Source organism: Pogoniulus pusillus, chromosome 26, assembly GCF_015220805.1.
Source record: "Pogoniulus pusillus isolate bPogPus1 chromosome 26, bPogPus1.pri, whole genome shotgun sequence".
Classification (NCBI taxonomy): domain Eukaryota; kingdom Metazoa; phylum Chordata; class Aves; order Piciformes; family Lybiidae; genus Pogoniulus; species Pogoniulus pusillus.
The window spans coordinates 16132979-16154577 of NC_087289.1; the positions used below are offsets into that span (position 1 = coordinate 16132979).

At 44.4% G+C, this 21599-nt stretch overlaps 2 protein-coding genes across 4 annotated transcripts in view; one reads left to right on the plus strand and one right to left on the minus strand.

Moving 5' to 3' along the window:
• Positions 1-19055, plus strand: part of LIMS2 (LIM zinc finger domain containing 2) — a 46781-nt gene extending 27726 nt beyond the window's left edge. For all 3 annotated transcript variants that reach the window (XM_064165261.1, XM_064165260.1, XM_064165259.1), the window contains exons 5-10: positions 8900-9049; positions 9809-9959; positions 11695-11787; positions 12646-12694; positions 12882-12957; positions 14813-19055. In XM_064165261.1, coding sequence (XP_064021331.1) covers positions 8900-9049; positions 9809-9959; positions 11695-11787; positions 12646-12694; positions 12882-12957; positions 14813-14960 — 667 coding nt within the window. In that variant the 3' untranslated portion in view covers positions 14961-19055. The remainder of the gene's footprint in view (positions 1-8899; positions 9050-9808; positions 9960-11694; positions 11788-12645; positions 12695-12881; positions 12958-14812) is intronic.
• Positions 24-6686, minus strand: GPR17 (G protein-coupled receptor 17). The gene is made up of 2 exons (XM_064165262.1): positions 6561-6686; positions 24-1685 (listed from the first exon to the last, which is right to left on the minus strand). Exon 2 carries the CDS (start codon positions 1644-1646, stop codon positions 612-614), a length of 1035 nt encoding a protein of 344 aa, XP_064021332.1. The 5' UTR covers positions 1647-1685; positions 6561-6686; the 3' UTR covers positions 24-611.
• Positions 19056-21599: the final 2544 nt, after the last annotated feature.

Below are 21599 nucleotides of genomic sequence, written 5' to 3' on the forward strand. Positions count from 1 at the left end.
GGCTGAGGGAGCTGGGATTGTTTAGCCTGGAGAAGAGGAGGCTCAGGGGTGACCTTATTGCTGTCTACAACTACCTGAGGGGTGGTTGTGGCCAGGGGGAGGTTGCTCTCTTCTCTCAGGTGGCCAGCACCAGAACAAGAGGACACAGCCTCAGGCTGTGCCAGGGGAAATTTAGGCTGGAGGTGAGGAGAAAGTTCTTCACTGAGAGAGTCATTGGACACTGGAATGGGCTGCCCGGGGAGGTGGTGGAGTTGCTGTCCCTGGGGCAGTTCAAGGCAGGATTGGACGTGGCACTTGGTGCCATGGTCTAGCCTTGAGCTCTGTGGTAAAGGGTTGGACTTGATGATCTGTGAGGTCTCTTCCAACCTTGGCAATACTGTGATACTGTGAACCCTCAGTTTCATGTCTTGAAATCAGGAAAACTACACTTCTGTTTGCAGTTTCATGAAGATAAGAGCATGTGAGAGGTAATCTTGTTAATTGCAGTCCCATAAAAAACAAGAGAACTTCCCTCCACAGGCTGAGTTTGACTCAGGTCTGCCTCTCTGCCTATTTGCATTCTCAGCTGACTACAGAGTGTTCGTAAGTTCAAGCAGTGATGAGAGTCATGTTCATAGTTCGGATTTAGCACTTAGCGAGCTTTCATTTGTCTTCCCCTCGTACGTCTGAGGCAACACCACAGTCTTCTTGACACAAAAGAGATTGCACAAAGCCTCACGGAATTTCTCAGCTACAAAAAAATACATGACTGGGTCAAGGGCCCCATTGAGGCTGGTGAGGCAGGAAGTGATGCGGTTGGCAAGGGCCAGAGTGCGCTGGGTTTCGCAGGAGGCTTTGGTCCCGTTGTAGTGGAGGATATAAATGTAGCGGTTGACGTGATAAGGTACAAAGCAAATCAGAAAAATCATCAGCACCATGAGGATCATTTTGATAGCTTTTTCCTTCAGGTGTTTCTCAACTCTGTTCCCACTCCTCAGGCTTCGGATGATTAATAAGTAGCAAGTCACTGTGGTAACAAATGGGAAGGTGAATGCCACTGCTAAGGACACAAGGGCATGGCGTGAGGCCTTTTCTCTGTAGAGCTGCAGGCAGATGGTGGTGTCCTTCATCTCAACTGTCTGCACACTGAGCAGCAGAGGTGCCATTGCAACCCCAACTATAACCCAGAGAAAGGCACATGCCAGATGGGCGTAAAGGGACCTACGGAGCTTAATGGACTTCACTGGGTGCACAATGGCCAGGAAGCGGTCGATGCTGATGCACATGAGGAAGTAGATGCTGGCATACATGTTGAGGTAGAAAACAAAGCCAGTGAGTCTGCAGGGAACCTCACCAAATGGCCAGTGGTTGCCAGAGAAGTGGTACACCAGCCGGGTGGGCAGTACCAGCACAAAAGTTAGATCAGCTACCGCAAGATGCATCAGGAAAATATTAGCAGGTGTGCCTGACTTTTGGTCCCGGATGAAGAGCCAAAGAGCCAGGGCATTGCCAATAAAAGCCAGGATGAAATCCAGGAAGTAGAAAGTGGCAAATAGGATGTTCTCAAGGTGTGACTCTTTGCCACATTGCTCTGATGTTTCCAAAGAGAAATTTGACTGATCTGAGCAGTTGAAGAGTGAGCTCGAAGGATCTGCTGGACCATTCATTTTTCACCACAATGTTGAGGAACAAGAACAATCCCAAACCTGAAAAAAATTAAGACAGTGTCAGGAAAGAGCCTGGTTTTGTGAAGGAAAAACACCCCAGCCCCAACCTCCCCTCCCCCCCCCCCCAAAAAAAAAAAGAATGAGCCTCATGTTTGCTAATATTAATATTTAATAGAATCAACCAGGTTGGAAGAGACCTCCAGGCTCATCCAGTCCAACCTAGCACCCAGCCCTAGCCAATCAACTAGACCATGGCACTAAGTGCCTCATCCAGGCTTTGCTTCAACACCTCCAGTGACGGCGACTCCACCTCCCTGGGCAGCTCATTCCAATGCCAATCACTCTCTCTGTGAAGAACTTCCTCCTAACATCCAGTCTAGACCTCCCCCAGCACAATGAAGAGCTCCTTATGAGTCAGCCTTTCTGAGCGCAGGTTGTAAGGTGACCTAGCCTAGAATAGCTATTTTATTTCTAGAAGAGGTGGAAGAGATATTGAGTATTTTTGTTATTGAAACACAGCAGTGCTCTTGAAAATGCTTGAGCATTATTTTAGTCTAAAGTCCTGTATTTAAGGAAAATTCACGGAGTTCCAGTATGGGAGGAAACTTTTCAGATGGGTAGGAGAGATGAGATGCTGGAACGTGTCCAGAGGAGGGCAACAAAGCTGGTGAAAGGCCTGGAGGGAGGCTGAGGGAGCTGGAGATGTGCAGCCTGGAGAAGAGGAGGCTCAGGGCAGAGCTCATTGCTGTCTACAACTTCCTGAAGGGAGGCTGTAGCCAGGTGGGGTTGGTCTCTTCTGCCAGGCAGCCAGCAACAGAACAAGGGGACACAGTCTCAAGTTGTGCTGGAGGAAGTTTAGGCTGGATGTTAGGAGGAAGTTGTTGTCAGAGAGAGTGATTGGCATTGGAATGGGCTGCCCAGGGAGGTGGTGCAGTCACTGTCCCTGGAGGTGTTGAAGAAAAGACTGGATGAGGCACTTGGTGCCATGGTCTAGCTGACTGGCTAGGGCTGGGTGCTAGGTTGATGCTCTTGGAGGTCTCTTCCAACCTGGTTGATTCTATGATTTGAACAGCAAAAATTACCGATTTGACTCAGAAAACATTAGTATGCTGTTGGTTACTTGTCAAAGTGTCATCCTTCCCTGCAGCTTTCTTCTAACTTAACTTTCTTCCTCTCTCAAAAGTCTAAACTCCACTGTAGCTTATCTAGGGACTTTTCCAGGTAGCAGCTTAATAAAACTGAGCTTAACTTTGTCAGTCTCTGTTGTCTGTGTGGTCCTGAACAGCATCACCAAGAAGTAAGATTTTTCTGTGCAAGCACCCATGTCTTGTTGCACATTTCTTCTCTGTAGGCAGAGGTAGAGTGGAAATGCAGCCAGGCTGTTACCAGCACAGTCTCTGTTTATTGGATTCCTTGGAGGTGTTAAGAGTATGTGCAGCAGTACCTCTATTGTGCTTACTGTTTGGTTTTGTGCTGATCAACCATTTCTCTACAATATTCAAGACATCTTCAAATGTATCCATTTTCCTCTGCTGAGGTTAAGATTTTACAATCATTGCAAGCATTGTTAGACAAAATTTTCAGTCTGAGGCAGCAGCTATGCCATGTGCTGAAATCTTACATCATTAAACAGCTGATCCAAGACATTACACAACACATCCAGCTTCCCAACAGAACTGATTATCCTGATGTCTAAAAACAGTGGTGGCTAATTGAGAAGCTGCAGTGGGATTAAGAGCAGACCAGTACATTGGAAAATGTAAACGAAATTCCCAGGTAATCACTACCTGTCACAGAGAACAGGAACAGAACCTGTCACAGGAACAGAGAACTACAATAGCTAGAGATTAATATGCTGGACCACTTCTGTTGAGTTCACAGCTGAAGAGCCAAAAGTCAACAAAAAAGAGACTGAATGAAATTCAGAAACTGAAATGTCTTCATGTGGCCACAGAGAGGCCTTCTTACTCCATGCACTGACAAGATACCCTGCATATTTGTGGCAGGAACAAAAGACTGGGTTTGAGCATCCAGGTACTCAGTGCCTGCTGCCAGCTGCTTTGCCGTCCTGGAGATGGTAGCAAATTACAGTCTCGGACTTAATAAATGTGTGAGAAAAATTGTGCAGCATTTTTTCCCCAGGTGGCATTTTATCTGTGAAAATACAGGTGAAATCTTACTTTCATGTACATGCCATTGCCTGGTTTCCATGTGCATGTCTTGGGATTGCAGAGAAGCCTACACTTTTTGTTTCTAGTGTTTATTTGTCTTTTTCAAAGTAAAACCCCCAGACATTTTCAAGCATGAGGTTTTTTTAAGTGTGTATGAGACAGTTATGTTGAATGATCAAATGCTCATCCTCTCTGGGTGGAATTAGTTTAGATGTATGTTTTTCTACTGCAAAGGAGAAATTTGGTGAGATGATGCCTTTTTACTGGCTGTTCATTTACACTGGTAGCTGTGTCCTCGTGTTCTGGCTATGTAGGCTTTCTGTATGTTAAGCACTTTGTTTCAATATGCTTTTCATCTGCAAAAGATGTTATTAGATGACCTTTAAGCACCTTTTGGTGATTGTGTGGTCTGATGCCTAAACGTTGCTCTGGACATGGTTGTGACACCATTGAAAAAGCAGGAAATGCTTCTGCCTTTTCAGCTGATCCGAGCCAGCAAGTGTTATCTAATGGAACAGACAGGGATGTCTCTTCTTGAGAAGATTTTGGTCAGTTCAGGAAGCAAAGCAATAAGCAAATTGTTTTCCCACTTGCAAGCCAGATACTAGGGGGTTAGTGGCATGATGCATTGAACTGATGCTGTTTGAGCTGATTTCCTAAGGAGGATCTTTGGGATTCAGATTCATCTGAGTCTCAGTGCCAGACGTGGAATAGCCAAGACTTAAAAAGTCAAGATTTGTTCTCACTGATGACAACGTGGACATGCTTTCACTGAAAAATAACGTGGAGTGGAATCATAGAATCAACCAGGTTGGAAGAGACCTCCAAGATCATCCAGTTCAACCTAGCACCCAGCCCTATCCAGTCAGCTAGACTATGGCACTAAGGGCCTCATCCAGGCTTTTCCTGAGCACCTCTAGTGACAGCGACTCCACCACCTCCCTGAGCAGCCCATTCCAGTGCCAATCACTCTCTCTGCCAACAACTTCCTCCCAAAATCCAGCCTACACCTCCCCTGGCACAACTTGAGACTGTGTCCCCTTGTTCTGTTGCTGGCTGCCTGGCAGAAGAGACCAACCCCACCTGGCTACAACCTCCTTTCAGGTAGTTGTAGACAGCAATGAGGTCAGCCCTGAGCCTCTCCTCAGTAGAAAGCAGAGAAGAAAATGTCATGGCAATCTAGGAGCTGAGTAGGGAGAGGCTTGCAACTAGTGATAATATTGAAGCAGACTCAGTCTTTTCAAATGAGTGCCTTCATAGTAGAGCTGCAGTCACCCAGTTTATTTTTTAGACCAAGGTGGATGGAGGTATTTTTTCATTGCCTGGTCAGAACTCATAATAAAAGGAAGAGGATGTCATTCTAATTTTGCTTGGGTTTTAATTTAGAAGGGAAATTTAATCAAGTTTGCATTTTTATTACTATTGTAGAATTCTCTTTGTTGATGTGAGAATTGTGATGTGGCACTTGAGCAGGTCAGGAAAGAAATTGTCTTGTCACTACGATTGATTGCTGAGTTTACTGCTAGAACTGATAAGTTTTCAACAAAGCTCTACAACCTTACAGAAGAAAAAGTCCTTCTGCAGTGTGTTCTGTAGACAGTGTGCAAAGCCCTTTTGTAGTTTTTTTCAGTTTCACTTCTGTTTTGCCTGGGTTTATCCTGTCAATTTAAAATGGATGTGTTTAACTTTTAGGTGTCTTGTTTCTTTTTGGTTTGTTGTGCTACAATAAGCACTTCTCAAAGTCCTAGACTTTGGGACTAGTTTGTTTGAATGCTAAAGATAAATTTGAAACCTTCCTAAGTGACCTAGAATGTGTAGTTTGTGCTAAGCTATCTGGTGCAAGAGTCTTTGATTCCATTGACAAAACTCCTTTAAGAGCCTGTTTCATTATCCAATCGTTTCTGCTTGGATTGCACTCTTGGTGGTGTGTGAATATGTAGTGATTTACATGTTGGTAATGAGAGTGCTATTCTGGAGCCAGCCATTATCCCAGGCCTCCCAGTGCTGAACTCTAATGGGGATGTCGCTGCTCCTTTGAAATGCACATACATTGACCACATTTTATGTCCTGTTTCTCTTCTGCTCAGAAACAAGCAAGAAAACAATCCACAAGGCTGCCAGTATAGCCACATCCCGATTACCTTTCCAGGAGATGCTCTATCTATCATTAATGAAACAGTTAATAAGCAGAAGACACATTTAGCTTATCATGAGTTAACTACCTGGCTAGTTTGGAGCTTTTGTTATAAAGTCCATTGCAGTTAAATTTGAATTCTATGTTAGGGTTTGCAGTGGATATCAGAAATTGCTGTTCTTCCTCTCCGCTTGAGCTGTTCCTGGTATGGGCTGCTGCTAGTTTGTGAGTTTTCATGATTGTGGTTGTTGTGCCTTGTCAAATGGTTGTGTCTCCTATCTTCCACTGGAAGTACTCTTCATTAGAAATAGTCCACTTCTGGCTGAAACTGTTCTCCTGAAAATCACTCTCTGCTGAGCCTCCCACCCTTCAACTGAAATATCCATTTCCAACATTAGCATCAAAGCAGTGTCAGAGAGCACTGAACAAACCACACAGCTTTCAGTTTTCTCAGCACAAGTTTAGCAGTTGCTGCCATCCTTAGTTTCGAACATTTGCACTGTATTCATCCATTTCTCTCTGTGTCTTTCCACCTCACTGACACCGCCTAAAGCTAATGCCATCAGGAAAGCTCCTTTGTCATTCTACTAACCGTAGTTAGCCTCTTACCTCTTCACAGTGCAGTCCTGTGGGTGGAGTATGGGGTCCTTTAGGAGAAAACCTCAAGGAATTCCTTCTGATGACAGCAAAGCAAATAGAAGCAGCAACAGTAAAAACAAGAAGATGATCCAAAAAGAGCTAGCAGTTGCAGGGTTGCCGAGGGTGGAGATGGGAGCCCCTCTATATAGTGTCCCTCTAGCTCTGATAGCGCATTATCAGCTCAGTCACACAACAGAGCAAGGGAGAGCAGTCTTCATCCCAGCTGAGCTCTTGGCACTGCTGTTATAGATATGAATGTATTGTATGAATATTCCAGTGTTCATGGTGCTTACTGAAGGCTGCCACTGAACTCCCAGCCGAGAGCACAGACTCCTCAGAGTCCCTTGATTATTTTTGGAGGGTGGAGAGAAGCATTGTTTGGGGGCAGTCTGGTATTAATAGCCACAACAGGACATTTCAGAGTTGGATAATTCCATAATGGTAGGAGTGGGGAGGGGGAGAAAGAAAGGGGCGGCTGCTATGGTAACAGCTTAGCCTGTCCAACACTTCCCTTTGCTTGCAATAGAGGAGGGTCTATGGGATGGCAGAGACAGTTTGTGAGTGGGGAGGGATTGATAATGGTTTATCAGTGCAAATGGCTGAAGGCATCTTATTGAGCCGAATGAGAGGGGTCTCTTTCAGGACACTTGCTGTGGGGTCCCTATGTCCTGCCCTGTATAATTACTTCGCGTTTGACAGCGCCGAATAAAATTGCTGCCTTTATGCTGAGATGAGCCCAGCTGCATGTTTCCTTATAATGGGGTGCTGTCTGCTTTTTCTGGACTCCGTCTGGGCACACACCACTTCCAGCCCTGGAGAGAGACACTTGCTGACAGGAGGACTCAGATTTGGAGGGAATAATAATGATACTTAGCACTTAGACAGGCGTCTGCCAGCTGAGGGTCATAAATGTTTGAGGTCTCACAACAACATCTGTGTTGTATTCTTACCCCAGTTTTACAGATCTAAGGGTGATTCATCACAGCAGAATTTGGGAAGAGGCCCCGCAAGGAACCATTACTTCAGCCATAAATCTATTCCCTCCATTTGAACTTTTCCTTTTGTCTGGTGTCTTTTGAGAATGACCTGTAAATCTCAGAGAGTGCTGCACGTAGCAATACAGGGAAGGGAATTAAGCAAGCTTGTCTGTTTTGTGACAAACTCACAGAAGTCATCTTGCTTTTATCATAAATTCTTCCCAGCCTTAAGTGTTGCAGTCAGAAGGGTAGGAAATAGGCAAGTAAACTAAAAAACTTAGCTCCTAAATATTGGGATAAAAGTGGTGGATTCTATCAGCCTGTACAGAAATTTTTGACACCTTTGCCCAGGCTTCTCTCGCAGAAATTTGGCTCATCTCTCTGCTTAGGGTTGTGTTCTAGAACATGTAATAGGAGTATCCACATAGAATCCACATAGAATCAACCAGGTTGGAAGAGACCTCCAAGATCATCCAGTCCAACCTAGCACCCAGCCCTAACCAATCAACTAGACCATGGCACTAAGTGCCTCATCCAGGCTTTGCTTGAAGACCCCCAGGGATGGTGCCTCCACCACCTCCCTGGGCAGCCCATTCCAATGCCAATCACTCTCTCTGTGAAGAACTTCTTCCTAATATCCAGCCTATACCTCCCCTGGCACAACTTGAGACTGTGTCCCCTTGTTCTATTGCTGGTTGCCTGGGAGAAGAGGCCACCCCCCACCTGGCTACAATGCCCCTTCAGGTAGTTGTAGACAGTAATAAGATCACCCCTGAGCCTACAATTAGATCTACCATATAAAATTTCATACTTCTGTATTTCATTTAACTTAGGACTTAAAGGAATTTGTCAACAGAAGAGCTAGTGTTCAACGGTCTCTTGTTTGTCCTAGCTCTTGAAGACTAAGGAATGCAGCCACGGCAAAGGCATTTCAGCAATGTGCTTTGCTTTAATACTTATTCTCTCTTCTGACTCCCTCCCAGTGCTGTAGTGCCTCTGCTATAGCTGATCCCATAGTTAGTAATAAAGAGAGGGCATTGCCACCTTTTCTTACCCACCTTTCAAAATGGCTCTAGGATGACAGGGTGATATTCCTGATGGGATGTCAGTGAATATTGGAGCAGTGTTCTAAGGAAGTAGAAATCTGTGTCTGCTCTATTTGCACATTCTTTTCTGTATAACTGGTGTGAAAGACAGGATGCTACACTAAAATGATGTTTAGTCTAATCTTGGAAGATATTTCTTGTATTTCATAAAATGTATCCCACAGTACTGTGTGTTAATTGAGGAAAAAGAACTGAGTGTTTCCTTTTCTTTACTTTGTTTAACCAGGCATCTGTGCAGGCCGTGCCATAACCGTGAAAAGGCTAAGGGATTGGGCAAGTACATCTGTCAGAAGTGCCACCTGATAATTGATGAGCAGCCACTGATGTTTAGGAATGATTCCTACCATCCAGATCACTTCAACTGCACTCACTGTGGGTACGTTCTCATATTCTGAACTCTGACAGAAAAGGAGAGAGACAAACACATTACAGTCAGCAGCACAGTCCTTTCCAAGGCCTAAACTTTGCTGCTTTCACAAACAGAAATGGTGTGAGGAGAAATCAAAAGATACTTGGAAAGCCTACAGCTTTGTTTTACCATTCCACATTCTTTTATCCTAAATATGGCTAACACTGTTTTATACTGAAAATGAATGTAGTTCCTTGGTATGTACTTACCTGAAGCACTGTGTGCAGATTACTGTAAGTGTTGTTCAAAGGTAGCTATTGCCAGACTATTGAAAGTACTTTGCATTCCTGGATAGGAAAAAAAATGATGACTTGGGGAGTTGTGTCAGTCTTTTGGCATAGTCCAATGACCATGAAGGCAGTACTGCCCTAGAAAGGGTACCAGTACTGAGAAAGAATGTAATGGCTCAGTGCTGAGCACTGCTAGGATAGTCCTTGTGCCTTTGTATGCAAGTGTGCATCATGTTTCTGCCAGAGTATGGAGCCAAAGACATGTCACTCCACCTCTGTTCACTCCACCTCTGTTCTCCTGTCTGGCAAACTCAGAAAACCATTATAGAAAGGTGAGCTGACAGTAGCTGTGTTTCACTAATTCAGTGACTCTGCATTTGCATTGTGAATGTTGCCAAAGTGTGCTAACTTTCAAGTTTAGTCTTCTAAAACTTCACCTTGAGCATTAAAGAGCTCACTTGGTGTTCTTAATTCAGGGATATGTTTGTGTTTTCAGGAAAGAGCTGACTGCTGAGGCCCGGGAGCTCAAGGGAGAGCTGTATTGCCTGCCCTGCCATGACAAGATGGGAATCCCCATCTGTGGAGCCTGCCGCAGACCCATTGAGGGACGAGTAGTCAATGCTCTGGGAAAGCAGTGGCATGTTGAGGTGAGGCTTCTCTGAATTGGAAACTTCCTTCAGGAGCTGTTTTGGAAGTTAGAAGTTTTGCTAGTTAGAAGCTGTAAACGTTCACACAGAATCATAGCATTGCAGAATGGGCTGGGCTGGAAGGGACCTCCGAAGGTCATCCAGTCCAACTCCCTCTGCAGTAAGCAGGAGCATTCTTAATTAGACCAGGTTGCCCAGAGCCCTGATGAGCCTTTTTTTTTTTGCTTTTTCTTTTATTGTAGATCAGGTGAAAGGTGTCTTCTTCAGCCTGACACAGCCCTGCAGTGCCTCCACCTCCTGGAGCTGGAGGCATTGCATGATCTGTAATGTACGCAGAAAACCAGATGCTTATGTTTCACCTTACGTGCATGAATGAGTACAGCAGGGTTATCAGGGTTGTCAAAGTTCTGCTTTCACAACAGCAATAATCTCATTTTGAAATGCCTGAGTTGCATTGTGAAGACTCTTGCAGAATATGGTTCACTGAACAGCATCAGTATACATTTATATACCTACTAGGATGCATTTAGATAGGTCATCTTCAGTCTCAGGATGGGAACAGTGTTACAATTGATAATATAGGCAGTACCAGTGCAATTCCTGCTTTTTCAGCCTTTTCAGCTCATTATTTGTGTAACTTTTAGCTGAGCCATCACAACTTGCTTGAAAGTTTAGTGGTTTATATTTTTAGTGATCTAAGCCTCCTAGGTGTTGACTAAGAGAGATGCTGCTGCTCGTTTGAAGTGCATTCATACCAATCATGTCATATGTTCCAGTTTTTCTCCTCTGGAACAAGCAGGGTAATAGTCTGCAAATCCATCAATTATTGCCTTTTTTATTTTACTTACATAATAATTTTCCTGTCTGAGTTTAGTTAAAGCATTAAGGGGTAATGGTTTTAAGTGAAAGAGGGTAGATTTAGATGAGATATTAGGAAGAAGCTTTTAACCAGTGAGGATCATAGAATCAGTCAGGATTGGAAGGGACCACAAGGATCATCTAGTACCAACCCCCATGCCATAGGCAGGGACACCCTACCCTAGGTCAGGCTACTCACAGCCTCATCCAGCCTGGCCTTAAACACCTCCAGGGATGGGGCCTCAACCACCTCCTTGGGCAACCCATTCCAGGCTCTCACCACTCTCATGCTCAACAACTTCCTCCTCACATCCAGCCTGAACCTACCCATCTCCAGCTTCACTCCACTCCCTCCAGTCCTATCACTCCCTGGTAGCCTAAAAAGTCCTTCCCCAGCTTTTTTGTAGCCCCCTTCAGATCCTGGAAGGCCACAAGAAGGTCACCTGGGAGCCTCCTCTTCTGCAGACTGCACAGCCCCAACTCTCTCAGTCTGTCCTCATAGCAGAGCTGCTGCAGCCCTCTGAGCATCTTCATGGCCCTTCTCTGGACATGCTCCAGCACATCCACATCCTTCTTGTAATGGAGGCTCCAGGTGGACACCAGGTTGCCCAGAGAGGTTGTGGATGCCCTATCCCTGGAATTGTTCAATGCCAGGTTGGATAGGTTTTTGAGCAACTTGGTCTAGTGAATGATGCCCCTGTCCATGGCAGAGGGATTGGAACTAGATGATCTTTCAAGGTCACTTATGATCCAAACCATTCTATGATTAAGTGTCTCATATTGAGCTATGATTTTTAGCCCTGCAAGTTTTTCTTTGGTGATGGAGGAGTTGCTTTAACTGCCACTGAATGTTTGGTTTTTTTTTTTCCTTTTACAGCATTTTGTTTGTGCTAAATGTGAGAAGCCATTCTTGGGGCACCGACACTATGAGAAGAAAGGACTGGCTTATTGTGAAACTCACTATAACCAGGTAAATTCTGCCATCTGTGCTGTAGGTGCTTGCTCTGACTGGCAAATGCATTTTTACATTTTTTCATATGCAAAGATATGCAGATCTTGCTTAATCTGGATTTGCAGAGTTAATACATTATTGGGAAATTATGGGATTTAACAGGAAAAAGAGTTTGTCTTGGGAGATGTGAGAAGTGCTGATGAGAAGCAAATAGAAATGTCTTGGGGATGGTGATTTTTCTTTGTGTCACCATTGACAGTAAAAAAAAACCACTGACCATGGATTGTGATTATTAAATCCCTATAATTCTACTGCAAAACTGTGTGGACTTCTTTGATAATTACTTGCATCCATGGACCTAAGATAAATGTTGTGCTGTTGTAAAGCACAGGAAAACTGTTTCACAACCTATTTTTTTCTGTGTGACTATACTGAACAGCTACAAGTTTGATATTTTCTTCTGTCAGATGAATTATTATCTTGTAAGAGAAATGTTACTGTTTTGAAGGTAGCTTTAGTTTTATTTTGAGGTTTCTAGTTTAGCATAGGAGATGTCTGTCTACACTAAACATCATACCCTACTGATCCAAATTGCCACATCTATGGGACTTTAAGATTACATAACAGTGGTAGAGTGTGAGGCATCAACAAAACAGGTTTTGTAGTATTTGGTGGTATGGGAGTCAAAGGAACATAAACTCTTTGGCAAATGTATGAGAAGTTATTCAGAAGATTTAAATTGCTTTATCTGGGGGCTGCTGCAATGTCTGGGAATTCTTTGGTTGCTAGAATTTAATGTTCACACCAGCTGTGTAATTTGGGGAGTAGGAGTAGTCAGTAACATGAGTTCCTGTTCTTATTTCCTTTGCTGTGCAGCTCTTTGGAGATGTCTGCTACAACTGCAGCCACGTGATAGAAGGAGATGGTGAGATTTGTTCTCTCCTTGTTTTGGGTTGCTGTCCTTGCTCCATTTGTTAGTGCAGCTGTTGCAGTCCCACAGTTGCAAGGCACCAGTGTTTCTTTTCACATCTGGCCTCATTTGAATTTGGATACAGATCCAAATTCAGATAATCTGGCAGTTTTCTCTTTATTTTGTGCTTTTGCTTTTGCAGTGGTATCAGCTCTTAACAAGGCCTGGTGTGTGAACTGCTTCTCCTGCTCCACCTGCAACATCAAACTTACACTGAAGTAAGTCAGTGTTAGTATTTTGAACCATGTAGAATCACAGAATCAGTCAGGGTTGGAAGGGACCACAAAGATCAGCCAGTTCCAACCCCCCTGCCATGGCCAGGGACACCCTACCCTAGATCAGGCTGGCCAAAGCCTCATCCAGCCTGGCCTTAAACACCTCCAGGGATAAGGCCTCGACCACCTTCCTGGGCAACCCATTCCAGGCTCTCACCACTCTCATGCTGAACAACTTCCTCCTCATGTCCAGTCTGAATCTCCCCACCTCCAGCTTTACTCTATTCCCCCTAGTCCTGTCACTCCTTGATAGCCTAGAAAGTCCCTCCCTAGCCTCAACCACCTCCCTGAGGCAACCCATTCCAACCCATTCCACCACTCTCATGGTGAGACATTTGCCCCTGTGGCAGGGTACCAGCCTGGGGGAGCCCTGAGCCAGTGCCTCACTGAGGGGTGGGGTAGTTTACCTTTTTCTCTGTGAGAGCAGGTGCTCTAATTCCACTACTTTCAAAATTAAAAGGGAGCTGGGACTCAGCATCATCTCTGTTTTCCTTCATTAATCTGTTCTGTAATAAAGTTGGGTAAGATGAGAACGCACTCAGCAATACAGAGGAAAAGCTCTAAACCTGAGTAACTGCTTATAGCAAAGTAGCTGCATCCTCCATGTCTCCTTAAATCTGGTTGCTGCCTTCAGTGAGAGTATATCATAGAATCAACCAGGTTGGAAGAGACCTCCAAGATCATCCAGTCCAACTTAGCACCCAGCCCTAGCCAGTCAACTAGACCATGGCACCAAGTGCCTCATCCAGGCTTTGCTTCAACACCTCCAGGGACGGTGCCTCCACCACCTCCCTGGGCAGCCCATTCCAATGCCAGTCACTCTCTCTGCCAACAACTTCCTCCTAACATCCAGTCTAGCCCTCCCCTGGCACAACTTGAGACTGTGTCCCCTTGTTCTGTTGCTGGTTGCCTGGCAGAAGAGACCCAACCCCACCTGGCTACAGCCTCCCTTCAGGTAGTTGTAGACAGCAATGAAGTCACCCCTGAGCTTTCTCTTCTCCAGGCTACAGACCCCCAGCTCCCTCAGCCTCTCCTCATAGGGTTTGTGTTCCAGGCCCCTCACCAGCTTTGTCACCCTTCTCTGGACACATTCCAGCACCTCAACATCTCTCTTGAATTGAGGAGCCCAGAACTGGACACAGCACTCAAGGTGTGGCCTGACCAGTGCAGAGCACAGAGGCAGAATAACCTCCCTTATCCTACTGGCCACACTGTTCCTGATGCAGGCCAGGATGCCATTGGCTCTCTTGGACACCTGGGCACACTGCTGGCTCCTATCAGCTACTATCTACCAGTACCCCCAGGTCCCTTTCCTCCTGGCTGCTTTGCAGTTGTGTAGGTTATTTCAAAAGGAACTGTTATCCTAGTTACCCTGAATTTGTAGAAGAGGGACAGGGGAAAAAAAGGCCATCCTGCATGTTTCCTTTCTCAAGTTCAAATCCTATCCTGTGCTGGCTTGTCTGTACTAGCCTTGTATATGTAGGAGCTCATCGTTTGTCACAGGATGGTCCTTTGAAATGACATTCCATTCTGCAGTAGCAACATTACTATTGTAGACTGTTACATATAAATAAATACCCAAATCTTGCTGCTTTATTTAAATAGCAGTACTGAAGACCCTAATTTCCTGACAGGAACACAATTGCTGCACTGACACAGCCAGACAAATGAGTGAATTGGTTTATATATGCAGTAGGACTCAAATGACAGCGTTTACCTAGATGTGTGGAGACTTGATTTAGTGAAGCATGTAATTTTCAAGTACCATTTTAATAGGTTGCTGTTCTTTGTGTTAAAGGAATAAGTTTGTGGAGTTTGATATGAAGCCTGTGTGCAAGAAGTGCTATGAGAAATTCCCTCTGGAGCTGAAGAAACGTTTGAAGAAGTTGTCTGAGCTGGCATCCAAGAAAGCACATCCCAAAGCTCTGGATTTAAACTCTGCTTAAAACAGGTCTGTCAGTCTACTGACTGCACTCTTACAGTCATAAGCTGCTGCTCACAGCAGCTGTTGATTACAGAGGTAATTAATAAGAACAAATAAAACCAAAGATTAGTAACTTTCCCAGCTTCTGGTAATGCAGCTTGCATCTTGACTATCCCATTTTTGAAGCAATTGTCTACTAATGCTGGCAGAAAGAGGAATGGTTTCTGCTTTATCAGTTCACAGGCTGCTTATTAATTTGCTTAATAACAACTTTCTCTGCCATTGTGGAATTCTACAGAGTTTTTCCTTCCTCAGTTGAACTGTAGTCCTCACTCCAGTTCTTTGTGCTCTAAGGAATGTGGAAACAGTGGTTGAGTGTGGGTGGAAAGGGATGTGTTATCTGGTCTTCTTCAGCTAAAGTATAGACATTTCTCATCCTGAATGAAGAAGTTTTGATTTTTTTTTAACATGTAGGCAAATATTCTAAAAGCTGTCACTCTGCTACCTGCAAAATGTTCTGATCTTTCTCCACATTCCCACTGAGCACACAAAAATGCTGTACACACTTCAGGTTTGCAGGTTTTCCGAGAGAGACCAGCAACCAACAGCTCTGGCATCTGCACTGCTTCTTTGTTTGGCTTAGGTCCGCCGTTTAGACAGCTGAAGAAGTTTGCATTGCTGCTTTTCTGTGCAGTGCTAAAGAGATTTCAGTTGTCAAGGCCGTGGTCAGCCTCTTTGGAAGAGTTTGTGCCCTCCTGAAGGAGGAGGTGGCTATGGGAAACAAAAGATTTTTAGAAACTGACTCTAATTTTCTGACTTTGTTCTCTGTTACTGCACCGGTAGTAGAGCCTCAAGTAGTCAACACAAAGCATCCTCTGTCCACTGGCAGAGCTGACATTGCTTGGGGCAATGTGGCTGGAACCTTGTTTATTCTTTTGTGTGATAAACATCCCCTATTATCAAATTGATTTTTTAAGTGCTTCAGTTTCCCTGCCCTTCTCACTTCATTTGAAAGATCAGTAAGTACATCCTTGTTGGCCATGCTCCAGGAAGCCAAATTACATGTAGGGGATTCTAATATTGAAAGTTTGTAGCAAATGGGATCTTATGCAGAGAAAAATAAATAAGTAAATCTTTCCCCTCTGAAAGTTTCTTAACATTTTCACACAAATGAGTTCCTCATAACCTTTATTTTTAAGGCCTAAGGACCTCAGATGTTAATTGGTATACCTTAAGCATATACTTCTGCTCTGTAGTGCTGCCTATCACTGGTGAAGTTTCACTTGTACTGTCTCTGCTAGCACAACCCAAGGTGCTGAGAAACTGACTGGATTTGAACATGTTCAATGTTTCTTTATGGGTGAGCCATCAGCAGTGCTGTTTCTGAGTCCACCTGTGTATTTTATAATCATAGTGAGCTTTCGGGACCTCTGCAGGTGCTCCCCCTAGTTTCTGGTGCTTAACTAAGATGAGCAGCCTACAAACCTCTTCCCATGAGCAGTTGGAGACTGTGCCTGCCCTTTTGTGAAGTGGACAGGATGAAAAGCACTTGGGGACTGCTGCCCCTTGCATGATTTAAGTCTTCCAAAAAGGGTGCTAGTTTAGTAGGTCAAATGAACAAAGCAGTTGGTCCTGGGCGACACTGCAGCTCCAGGTGAATTAGCTAGCAAGAGTTTACAGCTTCTTCAGTTCATGTATGTGTGAGCAGTAACTGGATTGGGGCAATAATCTGCATTGAAATTGTCCACACTGCCATCACACTGCTCAGACTAGATCTCAACAAGATGATAGCTAAAGCACTGACAGCTGTTCATGGTTGCTACCTATGAAGCTCTAGCAGCAGTATCACAGCAGTGGTGGGAAGTCCTGGCTAACTGTATGCAGATGAGAATTCCACATGCAGACCATCTCTTAGATACTTACTGACTTTACTGACTCGGTTCCCTTCAGCTGCTTTGCCATTCGCTGCTGTAAGTTACTATTAACCTTTAGCTGGGGTATGCTGCATCCACTGTAACACTGAGGAGGGGATAAGCCTGTTTTTAACCAGAGCTCTTCCATCTTCCGACCAATAAGCACTGTAGATCACAGCAACTGTAGCTGCTTTTGTCACTGCTTTAGGAGAAAGCATGACTTGTGCATTGTTCTCTCGACAGCCTGCCAATGGTCCTTTAGTTAGGGGCACAAAGAGCAGCTCATCCTTCGGTGCAGCACTAGGTAGCCACTGCAAAGACTCACGCTATTAGCCTATTCTTTGGTGTTTTTTCACAGCCTAAAACTCAAGGGCTGCAGATCTAGGTGCAGTTCAGTATGAGATGCAGATTCGCCTTGGAATAAAGGGTTTAGGCCTATTCCTAAGTCGTAGCCACAGGCCAAGCCTAATGCTAAATCCGAGCAACCTCCTGGGAAGGTGGTGGAGGAACACACAGATGCATAATGTAGCCGCTGGTGAAGACAGCAAGACTATATAACTAGCAGGCAATAGGTAATCATCTTTCACTGGCCACTCTCCAGTTCAGCAATGGAAAATGCATGCACGTAGATGTGAATGGAGTTACTTTTGTACTGCATGCTCCTGCTTTGTCTCATGTTAGAAATTCAGGAGACCTAGCAAGCTTAAGTGTTTGAAGGACAGTTGATATTGTTCTCTTTGGTAAGCCAAGAAGTTCTCTAGGATTTGGATAATGTCCATATCTTCAGAGCATTACCCAGAGTCAACAAGGGAAAAAGGTCATCACAGTCCCTGGTCTTTACATTAGCAGAGGGTGATGTTCTCTTAGTGTCTCTTAAATTATTACTTCTTAACAGCTATTTTTGTTATAATCTCACTGCTCCCAGCCTGCAACCTGCAGAGTGTCAGTAATGAACATCACTGACATGCCATTTGTGGGACAGTGGAATTGAAGGAGGAGTAATACGGGTGTAAGTTGCAGCACAAGAGGTTCCACCTCAACACAAGGGGGAACTTCTTGACTGGAAGGGTCACAGAGCACTGGCACAGGCTCCCCAGAGAGGTTGTGAGGTCTCCTTCTCTGGAGCCTTTCAAGGCCTGTCTGGATGTGTTCCTCTGTGATCTGTGTTAGATAGGATTGTCCTGCTCTGGCAGGGGGGTTGGACTGGATGATCTCCTTGAGTCCCTTCCAACCCCTGACATCCTGTGAGCCTGTGACCCTGTAATAACTATTAATATTTGAAAGAAATTCATCTTCTCCTACTTCTTTGAGCCCCCTTTATAAAAAGACAACTAGAATATAATGCAGCTAATATAATTAGTGTGTAGATAGGTTGGCAGGGTGGGGTTTGCTTCTGCTTTGGTTTACTTTTTAACTTACTTTTTTTAAATGGAGCCAAGGTCTCAGTCACAAATAAGCTGCATGCTTTTTTCCATTGCTGTAAATAGTCTTGCTGGCCAAATTAGTCTGAAGTATCACACCACTGGAGTGTATAGATTTAGATCAAGGCTGGATTTGGTTTCAGAAGTCTACACTTACTAAAAGCTGTTATCTCATCAAAGGCATTTATAGTTTACATTCATAATTACACATACTGCATTAAAATCACTAATATTCACTGAGTATGCTTGCAAACAGTTTTGCTTTTAGACACCACACTACATGAAGCCTGTTTGTATTCAAAGAGTGTGCTAATGACTTGCAGTCTTGTTATGGCAACCCAATCAGCTCAGTGAGGTTTGCATCCTGGTCTTTATTTTTATAGCAGTCTGTGCAGTCTAGGCCAATATTGTTCAACCTTCCCTATGGAGTTCCTGGCTCTTGCATGTTTTGTGTTAAATAAGGTAGCTGCCACTTCATAAAAGTTGTTGGATGCTGAAGAGAGGTGTCAGGCAAATGTAATAAATGTGGTTGTACTAGTCTGTAAGCACTGTTCAGTGCTGAGGGTGGTGGAGAGTGAGTAAAAGAATTAGCAGCTACTTGCCTTGGTTTCAGACCTTGATGAGCAGTGTGGATTCTGCACCATGTGGAGCTCTCATTTTATCACACCTTGTTTGCCTTGTCTGACCAAAGCATATGATTGTGGATTGAAATGTTGTAACACCATACCTTTTTATGTTCCTGTAATAAAAAGAACTGTAATACACTTGCAATCTTCACACAAACCCCACATGTTACAAAGCTGTGTATTGTACAGTTAAAAAAACAATCATTACCAATGCAATACTGAGCCAGAGAGCATTGTGCACTCTGGGGAGCTATGGGAATTGTACTGTCGGGGTGAATTCACACTCTGCATCTGCTTCTCTGGTGATGTGTTGGTCTGCTGATGTGCAGAAAGGGGTCTCATCCTTTTAGAGGCTGTGTTGTGCTAACTGTGTTGTGGATACACAGAGTAGATGGGATGATGTGGTCGTTTACAGGCTGTTGTGGATGTTTGGTAGGTCTAGGCTACATGGAGCAAGTATTTATAGAATCATAGAATGGTCTAGGGTGGAAGGGACCTCAAGAATCATCCAGCTCCAATCCCCCACCGTAGGCAGGGACATCCCCCACTAGAACAGGTTGCTCAAGGCCTTATCCAACCTGGCCTTCAACACCTCCAGGGAGGAAGCAGCCACAACCTTCCTAGGCAACCTGTGCCAGTGTCTCACAACCCTCACTGCAAAGAACTCTTTCCTAACATCTAGTCTAAATCTCCCCTCTGCCAGTTCAAACCCATTACCCCTCATCCTGTCATTACAAGACCTCCTCAACAGTCCCTCCCCAGCCTTACTGTAGGCTCCCTTCAGATACTGGAAGGCCACTCTAAGATCTCCTTGAAGCCTTCTCTTCTCCAGGCTGCAGAGCCCCAATTCTTGTAGCCTTTCCTCATAGCAGAGGTGCTCCAGCCCTCTAATCATCTTCGTAGCCCTCCTCTGGACTTGCTCCAACAGTTCCATGTCCCTCTTGTGTTGGGGGCTCCAGAACTGCACACAGTACTCCAGGGGGGGTCTGATGAGAGCAGAGCAAAGGGACAGAATCCCCTCCCTTGCCCTGCTGGCCACACTGCTCTTGCTGCAGCCCAGGACACTTGCTTGTTAAAATGAAGACATTGTGGTTGATTTTCTGCAGTGTTTATTTAAAAACCAGAAACATTACAGTTTGGCTGCAAAATTAGATTTTGTACAGGTAAAGGATTGCATATCTCTCACCTACAGCCAGTTAGATTAGCCAGAATGACAAAACAGCTCCAAGTCTTTAGTCTCAAAGGTTTCCATTGCCAGCAATGGACGTTACAGCAGTAATACCTAAGTGCGTGCAAAAGGCTCAGCTATTCTGACAAGTGTGGCACTCACTGAGATGCACAAAGAGAGTGGGGCTCTTCCCTGCCACTCGTGTACAGCACTGCCATTAACGTTTGAATTTCACACACCCACATCTGAGGGAACAAGAGAACCATTGTGCATACATTGGCAAATTTCAGCGATCTACCAGAGCTGCTTTTTCCGGCACTGCTAGATCATGTCTGAAGGAACTTGGTGTAAATGCTTTAAGACATGTCAATGTTTTACTGTGAGCAAGGAATGGCTTGTTGTTCACTAACGAGTACTCTGGATGGGTAAGCATCTAGGCTTACTAACACCACAGTGTATATAAGCTTTACACATTCTAAGCACCCTCTTCTTCCTTTAGGACCAAAGATGTGTGTTTACAAGGGTCTGAGAGATGAACAAGTGCTGAATCAAATTTTACCACTCAAAGTATCTGCTAAACAGGAAAAGAGCAGGAGAAATTAAAGCTATCATTCTTGTCTCATGAACAAATGTCTACATAACTCCAAGATGAGAACATTGCTATAGAGCAGAAAAGTCTCTTTTCAAATGCTCTATATTATACAGAGTTCTTCACTTCCATTTTGCATGGAATAGCACATCTGTAACTTGAAATAGGAGCAACTGAGTGAAAGTAAAGGACCCAAAATCCAGACTCACTTTGAAGTCTGTTTATGCTTCCTAGAAACTGCCTATCAGGAAGCAGTTACTAGCTTCCAAGTGCATTATGAAGTGTGGAAGAAAGAAAACTAATTTAACCAAGGCAATGAGTGGACATCCTGTAACTTTAGCAGCCCCCTGGTGTGGCAGTTACATTCTGACAGTAACTGGCTGTCACAGTGTACTGTGATTTGCAGCGCATACCTACCGATAATAGGATGGAAACAAGCATCTTACTTTCAAGGTATCCAGCTATCCTACTACTAAAGGGTGTTTCTCCACCCTGAGAACTTAAAAAAGGTGGAAACCTCCTCCCATTACCTTCTTTCAAAGACTCAAGGAATTTATGCACTTGGTAAGAGCATATACGACGAGGGGACGTTTTCTTTCAGGAAGGAGGACAGCCAGTAATGTGTGTCTCTCTTTAAGGATGAAGATTTGGAGTATCAGAAGAGGCTCTAATGTTAGGGTTCCTCTGCCCTTGCTCCCATATTACTGCAAATCCAGCTAAACTTTCTCTCAAACCTCAATCTAAGAGGAACAAGTCTTACAGACACTTGAAAGCATGTGCTCGCTGAAGTTTCTCTTGTGGTAGTATTCCATCAACACAGTTCATTCCGTGTGTGATCAGAAGGCTGATCATCAAGATGAATATCTCCTAAATGGCATTTCTTCTGGGAGGTCAGATTACAGGTAGTTTGGCACAGAGAGAGGTCTTGGGTTCTGTTGCAACTC